This window comes from Rousettus aegyptiacus, unplaced genomic scaffold (genome assembly GCF_014176215.1).
Source record: "Rousettus aegyptiacus isolate mRouAeg1 unplaced genomic scaffold, mRouAeg1.p scaffold_m13_p_4, whole genome shotgun sequence".
In the NCBI taxonomy this organism is placed as follows: domain Eukaryota; kingdom Metazoa; phylum Chordata; class Mammalia; order Chiroptera; family Pteropodidae; genus Rousettus; species Rousettus aegyptiacus.
The window spans coordinates 3,622,612-3,632,692 of record NW_023416307.1 but is presented as its reverse complement, the minus strand read 5'-3'; the positions used below and the strand labels follow the sequence as shown (position 1 = coordinate 3,632,692).

The 10,081-nt window shown below is 48.3% G+C and overlaps 1 protein-coding gene across 6 annotated transcripts in view; it reads right to left on the bottom strand.

Annotated features, from left to right (window-relative positions):
• HLCS (holocarboxylase synthetase) overlaps nt 1–10,081 on the bottom strand; it is a 177,888-nt gene that overhangs the window by 112,868 nt on the left and 54,939 nt on the right. For all 6 annotated transcript variants that reach the window (XM_016123328.2, XM_016123322.2, XM_016123325.2 and 3 more), the window contains one exon: nt 9,557–9,828. In XM_016123328.2, coding sequence (XP_015978814.2) covers nt 9,557–9,828 — 272 coding nt within the window. The remainder of the gene's footprint in view (nt 1–9,556; nt 9,829–10,081) is intronic.

Genomic DNA, 10,081 nt, shown 5'->3' with positions numbered 1-10,081 from the left:
TACACTGTTTTATTGGACATAATGCAACTGCACTTAATAGACTCGAGTTTAGTGTAAACATCACTTCACATGCACCGGGAAACCAAAAGACCCGTGACTCTTTATTGCAACATTCGCTTTATCGCGAGTTCTGGACGCAAACCTGCGTTATCTCTGAGGTATGAGGTGTGCCTGGCCTACTCCTTGCAAGCTTGTGCCTTAAACAACGTCTGTTCTATTCCCCTTCCCCCGTCCTCGAGTAATGACCGTTTTACCGTTTTCACGGAGTTTTTAGATTCCACGTATAAGTGATATCATACAGGACTTATCCTTCTCTGACTTTTTCACTTAGCGTAATATCCTCAAGGTCCGTTCGTGGTGTCACATAACCAAGTGTTAGAAATCCTGTTTCCTTACTGTACATTTCTCACTGCATTAGAATCTTGGAACACATCCTCGATCTTCGTTTTTGCCATGTCCACACACGTGGCCGTCAGCAGGCTCCACCTGGGGAAAGCACCTGTCTCAGCGGATGAAGAGGAGATAAAACCAGCATTCACCGACCACCTGCTCCATGTCAGAGACAGCGCCGAGGGCTTTACGGTTCGTGACTCCCTGTGACTCTTGCGACGTGAGTGGCATTCCTGTGAGCGGGCATCTCGACGGCTTGCCCATCTCAGATGAGAAGTCCTGGAATTTGCCCCAGGCCAGGAGCTAATGACACTCCGAGACCTGTGCTGCTCTCGGTATCGCACACTGCCTTGCCCACTGCAAGCCGTATTTCGAATCGGCTCACTCTGGGTACTCCGAGGTCGTTTAAACAGCCCTGCTGCTAAGAAATGACTCCTTTGAACTCTATAACTAGAGCGAAAAGATCCCCAGCCATTGGAAGACGCAGCTCACTCCTAAACTACAGCTGGCACTCTTGGGTTTCCCGCTGAGATAAATCAGAACTAGAGAAAAAGACATTTAGAGAGCTCCCTGTCACCATCTTTACCGACTGCCTTCTCTAGCCCCAAACCTTGCTTTATTACCTTTATGTCCTTTTATTACTTGCTTTAATACAACAGAGGCATTTGACAAATCGCATACTAAATAATAGATAGAGTACACAATCAAGTAGTTCCACAGAGTAATAAAATATCTGAGATGTTTAAAGGAATTCAAGAGAATAAAGCAATATCGAACCCATGCATTCTGACTGGCGCAAAGGTTGAGAGGTCTCTAGGAAGATGTGGGTAACACATGTTCACAGGACTAATAAAAATGTCCAAATAGTTGAAGATCTGGCTCTTTCAAACTGACTTGTCACCTACGAAAATGATAAAGCATTAAGATTTATAAAGAGGAAGTCTGATAAAAAAAGAGAACTGGATTCACATATGTTAAGAGAAACACAAACATGAACTATGTTTTCTCATCTTTCAAGAAAAGCTGGACTAAAACATCATATTTTGGCAAAATGATAACTGGCAATGAGCCATCATGCTTCTAGGAGAACAAGAAAAAGCTGTCAAAATCTTCAACAACAAGTCGACCCCAACAAAACACACCGAACAAAGACAATGCTGATTTGTTTCACGGACACTCATGGCACCGCCGTTGAAGAATTCACCGTGAAGGTCAAAAAGAAAGAATCACACCCAAAGTTAAAATAATGACGAGAGTCCTATAAATACGAGCGACGTACTAAGAGCGTCGCAGACATGTTCCGATACCTCCTCGCCCTGTCCTGGGGTGGACGCAGGCACCTGGAGGAGGGGTCCCCATCTGCCGTCTCTGCCGCTGGGCCCCAGAGCCTCGTGCAGAGTCCCGCACATGGCTGGTGCTGAAGAGACGTCAGCTGATTGAATTTAAAAAGGACGAAAGGACAGAGACTCTTACCCGGCTGCATCATACAGACAAGGAGACGGAGGTCCGACAGGTCACCGATTTGTCCCACGCTCAGGCAGTACATGGAGTACACGGCGGAACTAGAACGTCAACTAAATACGATCCCGTGCCCCGGCCCACGACGTGACCCCTGGGTCAAACCGAGACATTCGATCCTCGCTAGTGCAAAACGAGTGAATATGGGAACCTCGCGGTTTCTGCGAAGATTTCCCACGATGGATACCTTACCTTTTCTCTAAAGGTCAGGTATACCCTCGAAGATCAAGACCACCACCGCTGGGAACACAGAAAAGACCACTGCCTTGCGCACAGCCCAATCCGGCCACCGCGGGGCGGCTTCGCCGCTCGCCCAGCATGGCCTTGGAGGCTGCATTCACTCTCACACTCCTGTTCGGGAAAACGTGGGCCCTTCCGGGTTGACCAAGAGTTGAACATTGTCCGACGTTGATAGAGTTGAAAATGCCATCTAAATAGCACGCACTGTAACCATCACAAAATGGTTCACCCAACTTCTGAAGACCAGCTACAAAATGGAAAAGTAAACATCCTAGAACACGAAAAATTAATGTGGAGGCCCTCTGGAGAACAACAGGCCACTTCATAATTCAATTCCAGGAGGCTGGCGTGCGAACGGTTAACTTAATCAGGTGTTGAACTGAGACCCTAAAAAAAGCATTTGATGGAGAGCTTGCCAGAATAACCCTTTAGTTATAACCACCAGAGTCAAAGACTGGAGTTATAGTCTAAACCTTAATTTAGAAGTAAACATTAAAAAGAAGCCTTCTTTAAAATTCTCCAATAATTTTCACTTTAAAAGTACCAAATTGGCCCATAAAAAAGCTCACGTTAATTATTCCAAAGCAATCAACTTCTTAAAAACCCTTTATTCCACAATTACACTAACATCCCATTAATTTGGGACACTTACCCACGTACTTATTCTTTGCTCATTACCTGTGAGCACATTACGAGTGCACCAATAACACAATACAGGCATTAATATGTAAAACATCAACAAAAGCCATCTGGAAAGCTAATGAATAATCAAGGGATTTCAAATTAAACTGCAGAATTCTCCCTTAGAATCTCCAGGACAACACTGTCAAGTTCAATCTACTCACTTCGCCTCCAGAATCAATTTTTCAAACTTTATGACAGGTCTAATCGCTTCCACCTGTGTCTCCAGCTTGACTCTTGACTGGCATGCTACCAGCCAGGGTAGAAATGCAGACAAAGACCCCTATTAGGATCCGGCTGTTTCTCTACTGCGAGGTCACTCAGCCATTAAATTAGTTCCAGCCCAATTTCGGTCCTCCCAGGCCTCGACTTCAGGGGAGGAGGGTGCCGAGCAGGCTGACTTAGGGGAGCAGAATCGGAAGAGACATGTTTGGAACTGACCAGGTACGCGAGCTGGGATCAGCCCCAATTCTGAGGCAAAAATACCATCTTTCTTAAGTACGGGTGGCTATCCTCCTCGATGCAATCTCCCCCAAAATGTTTTTTTGAAAACTGTTTCACGGGTGTGTTTTTCCCTTTCTCTCCCTTTGCCTGTAGAAAGCGGACTGCCCCCCGGCCCCCTAACTACCGTGAGGCTAATCGCAGAACCATTTCGGCCTTCTCAACGCACTGGGCGTCACTGGGAGACAGAAAGGCTGGCAGCCTGGAAGACGCTGCCTCGGGAAGATCACCCACTCAAAGGTGCCTGGGGAGCACCCACCGCCCCAGTCTCTCAGCTGAGGAGCGCAAAGCCCAGGGTGTCACATGGCCGGCGTTACGGGGCTCGTGGGTGCTAAGGTCCTCACCTGCGTTACTTTCCCCACCATTCCGAGCTTCACAGCACCGGGAGCAGCGACTGCTCCAAAAACACGCACTGACCAGCCTACTTCTCTCTGCATCGTGTTGGCTCCTGAACCCACCTCTCTCTGCCTGGACTCCCAGCGCCCAGACCAGAAGGGTGCGGAGAACCGCGGGAATGAAATGTGCACCGGGACCCGACGCCCCCAGTGCTCTGCGAGCAAGGCCAGCACCCACCCTCTCGCCCTCCTCCCTCCGGGGCCTGGCGCGGTGCCGGGCACACAGGAGGCTCTCCGTCAGCGCTTCCTCCGTGAAGGACGAAGGCGAACTTAAGCCTGACAAATCGAGGGCCTTCGACAATGTTAGGGAAATAAACTTACTCAATAGCATAAATTAGTCTCTGCAAATATAAAAACGGCACTCCCTTGGCCAGTTTTTTCCAGACGTCCAAGCATGCAAAGGAAATCCACATAAACGAGCTTTACGCATAAGCCATTTCACTATCTGATGAAGATCTGGTATAAGTCATCAAAAAAGATAAAGTCAAATAAAAGACGACTCCGCAGTTGGCACACTCGGTCACCCCGAGCTGCTGTGCTCTGCGGTCTCGCAGAGGGCCCGCCATCGCGGAGCAGGAGGTGACCCGGCAAGCACCACGCTGCCGCCCGCGCCAGGGCAGGGCGAGCAGCCGACGCGCTCCTCCAGCGGTGACGACGGCTCGGCAGAGGCCCACCCGCGGCCCTCGCCAGAGCCCGCCGCCGCCGCCGGCTCACACGTGCAGGGGGCTCCCGGGTCTGCATCTGGAGGACGTGACCATGGAACACCGTGAAGTTCACTGGTCCAGACACTGCTGAACCCATGCCCTTGGGACTTCATCCAACCAGCTGAGCTAACAGGTCACAGGGACACCTACCAGGAAATGGCACAGAAAGAAAAAGTCTAAAGTCGATCAAAATCGGCACTGCATCCAAACGGTGTCACCCTGACAACACAGGACAGAATGCATTGCGTGGTCAGAAACACAGGTCAGGGGTTACGGGGTGCTTCACCTCTCCTCACCAGACTGGGGGGCGGGGGGGGGGGGGAAGGCCAAGTCAGACCACTGGGGGAGTATCATCCACTTCCGTGGTTTTCAGTGGTTATTTTTGGGGACCCACGGGCCCTTCGAGTCCCATGACTTAGTTATCAGCAAGCGACGCCCATATTTCTCCCTACTGCTCGCTCTCCCCAGAGCTCTCTCCTCTCTGAAGCACCAGCTTTCAGAGTCACAGGGCGGGGGCCGGAGGTGAAGGCGGTGCCAGCTCGTGGCTTCACAACCAGCCCGCTCTCGCCCCAGTAATCAAGCATCCACCTCGGCGTCACGGCAGCTCGGCTGCGTTTGCAGTCACAGAAGAAAATATGATGTCCTCGGAAATATTTGTCGGAAGAGAAATTTCCAAACCTCCCAGATCTACAGTCATGTCAGAAAAACAGGTCTAATGGCATTGGGTTTAAACAGTAAAACAGAACCAGTGTTACCAGTCGAATAATTATTTCCACCCAGGATTTTAAATCCTGTAGGCTCTGGGGCTAGCATGATGTGTACACTACGTGAGGGCAGTCTGACAAACAGGAAGCAACGTCTGTGCCCAAGACTTCTAACTGTCCTCCGACATCTACCTTCCTCGCCTTAGGTTCAGCTGGATTCACGGATGCTGAATCTAAAGACCACGTTTATTTCCTAGCCTTTTTTGTAGGTAGATAAGGTCATGTGATTAGGTCCCAGCCCTGGGATACAAACAAAAATGGCATGAGCCACTTCTGGAAAACTGTCCGACCAAGATCCTTCATACTCACTCGCATGGAACTGTTAGAAAGAGTCCGTGAAGAATGGAGGCAAGTTTTGCTTTATCCCCTCCACCTGCTCACTGGCTAAAATGAGAACAGAAAGGCTTGGGCCACCTCCTGGACGACCCGCTGAGGGTGGCAGAGCAACTCGACTGGGTCCCTGACACTGTGGGACCCTCACTGCCCCCGGACCACCCGTCTCAGTCCATCTCATTTACAGGAGAGAAGTCAACTTTAATCCTGTCTAAGCCACTTTAATTTTGGACCACTTTCTCACACAGCTGCAGCGAATCCGAACCAACCTGGAAACTGGTACCCACACCAGGTGTGCTAGGGAATATTTACATCTTGTGCACAAGAATCTTTAGGCCACAAGAAACGAGGACTAAGATGCAGCCTGGTGTGGAGCATCTGGACGGCAGGAGTCATTGAAGACACGGGTCCCACAGGTTCACCGCTGCCATGCGGCCTGGCCTTCTAGATGTTGGGAGGTAGACCAGGTATCTCATAGAAACTGTGTCATTACAGGAAATAGCTCTGAAAATTCAAAACATCAGTGTTTGCGAATCTTCTTGACACTCTAAGCAAAGTTCAGGGAAAGAGAAACCACTTCCACTACAGGTAACCAGCCTCAAAAAGGTGGAAAAGAACACAGATTTCATGAAGGGGCTATCAACAGCGGCATCGCCATTGGAGCTTATGGGGCTGTTCCTGCATCCTCAGCAAGCGGTAAGACAGCTGCTTCACCATATGCAGCCCAGGGGCCTTGTGCCAAAGATGTCATCAGGCCCTGGCCTTTCACACAAGCCCACTGTTTCATTTGGCCCAAGGGAGCCACAATCAAATTTGGAGAAAAGGGGATGGCGAAGCATCGAGGTCTTTAAAAGACCAGACAAGATCTTTGCGGGTAATTCACGTGGGACCACCAGCAGCAAACAGGCTAGAGGCCTACTAAGGGTTTGAGAGACTTCTATCTCTGCAGAAGCCATGAGGCTGACCAATAAAAAGCCGTGACTGTTCATCTTCAAAACAATACCCAGACCACAAACCCTCACAGGGCCCCAAAGGACAAGGGAACAGAAAGACTTCTTTCTCCCAGGAGTATTTGAGGGTCCCCATCTCAATTACAGCAGTGTGGTACGCGGGGGTCCTGGGGGCAGACAGGAGGACCCCATTGCCAGACCCCATTGAGCCTTGTCTAACCCTGAGACAGAAGACTGTACGACCCCAGAGGACCTGAATCTGACTGACCAGAAGTTAATGAATAGGATGTTAGGGCTCTCACCCTGGAGGAGGGGGCTGAGCATTTTGGATGGAGAGTAAAAACAGATCCAGCATCTGGGACTGCGGCAGAAATTGCTGATTGCTCCCCAGCATGTACTTGCAAGAGCAAAGATCTGTCTCTGGAGATGCAGGCTAGGATCAACCACACCCTCGCAGTCCTGCTTCCTACTTACGGATGTGAAAGCTGGACCGTGAAGAAGGCTGACGAGGAAAGGCGGTTGATGGTGTTGGAGGAGAGCCCCACCACCAGCAAGGCGAACGAATGGTCCTAGAGCAAATGAAGCCTGAAACATCGCCGGATGCAAAAACGGCAAAACCGAAAATGTCCTACTTCGGGCATAACATGAGAGGGCAGGGCTCTCTGGGGAAAAAAAACAACAATGCGGAGAAAAAAAGAAGACAGCAGGAAAAGAGGAAGCCCAGGTAAGAGATAGGGTGACTCTATAAAGGTGACGTTAGCTGAGCAGGGCTGCTGGGGACAAGGCGGTGGGGGACACCCCTCACTCGGAGTCGCCGGGAGTCGGATGCGATGGACCCTATAATTATTATAAACGTTCGGAAATAGGAACGGAGCTTGAGTCTGTTCCAGTGATGACCTAGTAGATGTTAGCTATTATTAGTAGTATTAATTATTGTCACAATACACCGTCTCCATAAGGACCGCGGATGCAGGATCAAACAGAATATTAGCTGTAGAAATGTTTTTGGTCTTACTCTTAGAAAGTAATAAGCCGTATGTTTCATTTATCTCATGATTCCTTTTTGGACAATTTTGGGTCATTTTGGCACCTAGGTGATCTCTTCAAGTTCTTCCTCTTAAAAAAGGCTACAGCCCCCAGGGATGTCTCACCAGGCTCGCTGACTCACTGGGCTGCAGTGAGTGGCTTCACCTCTCAGCGTGAGCAAAGAACCCACCTGCGCAGGGGACCAGGGATCCGAGGAGAAGCTACGTGGGCCAATGACTGTGCATTCAGTACCTGCCCTGTGTCACGCAGAGGGATTCGTCATTAACCACTGAAGCCATTTCACCCTCTGCATTCTGCAGACACCCGGACAAGAGAAACAAAAAAGATTCCCAAATACCCTCAGAAAAGCTAAAATACTTTTCTCTTTCGTAAAAATAGACACTCCTAATCCGGCAGAAAGTTCTGACTCCATTATTACCATGTTTTGACCTAGCTGAGCTGCTTAACACAGAATTTTATTTCTTAAAAAAAAAAAAAAAAGTTCAATATCAAAAAGGAACTGACCACTAACCAAGGGAACTAAAGCAATGCACTTATTTCAGGGCGTCCTTTCCATCCTCAGCACGGGCTCACCAGGGCGTGAGACAACCCAAGCGTCTGATCCCGCCCCCTCTGACGGGCCTGGTGGTGACACCCCGCCCGCCACACCAGCTCAGAGACCGTAACCGCCGCAACGGTTCAAGATCGTCCAACACAAAAGAGTCCTCGCTTCTGTCCACGGAAAGAGCAAAACCCGTCTGGAAGGACCAATGTTCTTCTACCTGAATTTCACTTCCCCACATCTTCTGTTAAAATGTCATGTCTTGATTTATTCAGAACATGTAATTACAACGGGGGCGCTCTCTCGATACAACGTAGTGTTCGCCTGAGTGACAAACGATTACCACAGGGTTTGTACCAGCAAGTAACGATGGTTCTGTCTGCAAGGACAGGCTTTTTCCTTCTCCACAGGGGAGCAGGGGCAGGAGAGGCGGAGGACACTGGTGAGAATACAGGACCCGTAACAAGGCAAAGCCGCTCAGTGGACAAGAACGCTTCGTTCCCGGCGCTCCCAATTCCCCTTCCTACTCCAGCCCCTGGCTCTGCCAATTCCCCCACGAGGACCCTTTCTCTGCCTCCTACACGTATGCCAAAACCGCCACGTCCATCGCTGTGAGCACGAGAGTCGAGAAAGGTACCTCAAGTTATCTCATCATTTTCTATCAACACGCTATCAAATTCTAGAAGTTATTGAGAAGAAAGGTCCAAATACTTCCATATGTTGAGTTACGCATCTAATTGTGCAGTCCCACAGCGGAAGTCCCCAGGAGGTGTGAACCCAGGTTCTGGGTGGAATCTAACATTTTCCTTACATTTTAGTCTCATGTTGAGGGAAGACGCTTTTCACATTCACTCCCTCAATCATCCTACTTTTTAAACCGACTTTCCCAACATAAGAGTATTAATTAATACTGACTAATCTGAGAGTTAAAAAATTCTTCTCATCTGTTTTCCATTCTTTATCCTTTAATCAAAGTCCAAGAAATAGAGGAATGAAAAGGAAAATTTGTGAGATAAGAGTCAATTTTGAACATCCAAATGGGATTACAGAGTGCTCAAAAAATGTACTGGACAGGAACATACCAAAATAGGTTTTCAACGTACGAAGCGCACATGTTGTTCAAATTTGCTCTCCTGATGTCCCTACAAAATATCTTAAACTAAAGGCTTCACATTAGTTCTAACAACACAAAAGTAAAATGATAACTCGAACAATAATGCCACCTGTTAAACGTGTTTCTTCATGTTCTTTATCCCATGGCCATTCTAAAAGGCCTGATGAAAAAAAGAATCGCAATCACAAAAACTGCCCATTCTTTAAAACACAAACTTTTTTGCTCAAAGAACATCTATTGCCGCTCCTTTCATTTTACCTGCCCTAGGACAGGTACGCCTACCTTGCTAATGGGTTTATTGATACATCGTATTCTATATGTCTAGCCCTTCTCCCCGGCACTGGTTAGAGAGAACCTCTGAGCAGGTCCAGAACTTACCCTTCCAGAAGACTCATGGTGGTGGATGTCACTTCAGCAAACAGAATTGTTTTTCCGAGTTGCTCTGTCCGCAGGTTTTGTCGGTAGATCTCTAAGTTAAAATTCTCTGAGGAGAAGGCCTCCATGTCAGTCACCACAGGTATTGCGGTGGGGGTGACTTCTATTTCAGACGTGTAAGATGGAACGAACCTCAGGGAGAGCTTGCTGGATTTTATTACTCCTTCAAGATCCACATGTTTCCCCAGCCACTGCATGAGGGGATCCCGGATTTCCTGTGTCATAAAGAGAAATGGAAAGGTCGTAATTTGGCATTACATTAGATGATGGTAGCTTTTCCTTAAAATGCCATTTTGGTAACATAAGTACTTCCTAGTTCACAACCAGTAAAAACTGGATTAACGTATTCTGAACATTTAAACTGCTATATAATAGACAATAAGTATGCCAAGCATGCTTCTACTATAAAAAGAAATTGTTCAGAAACCAGGATCCAAGGAAAAAAGCAGAGCTCATTATTTTATTTTC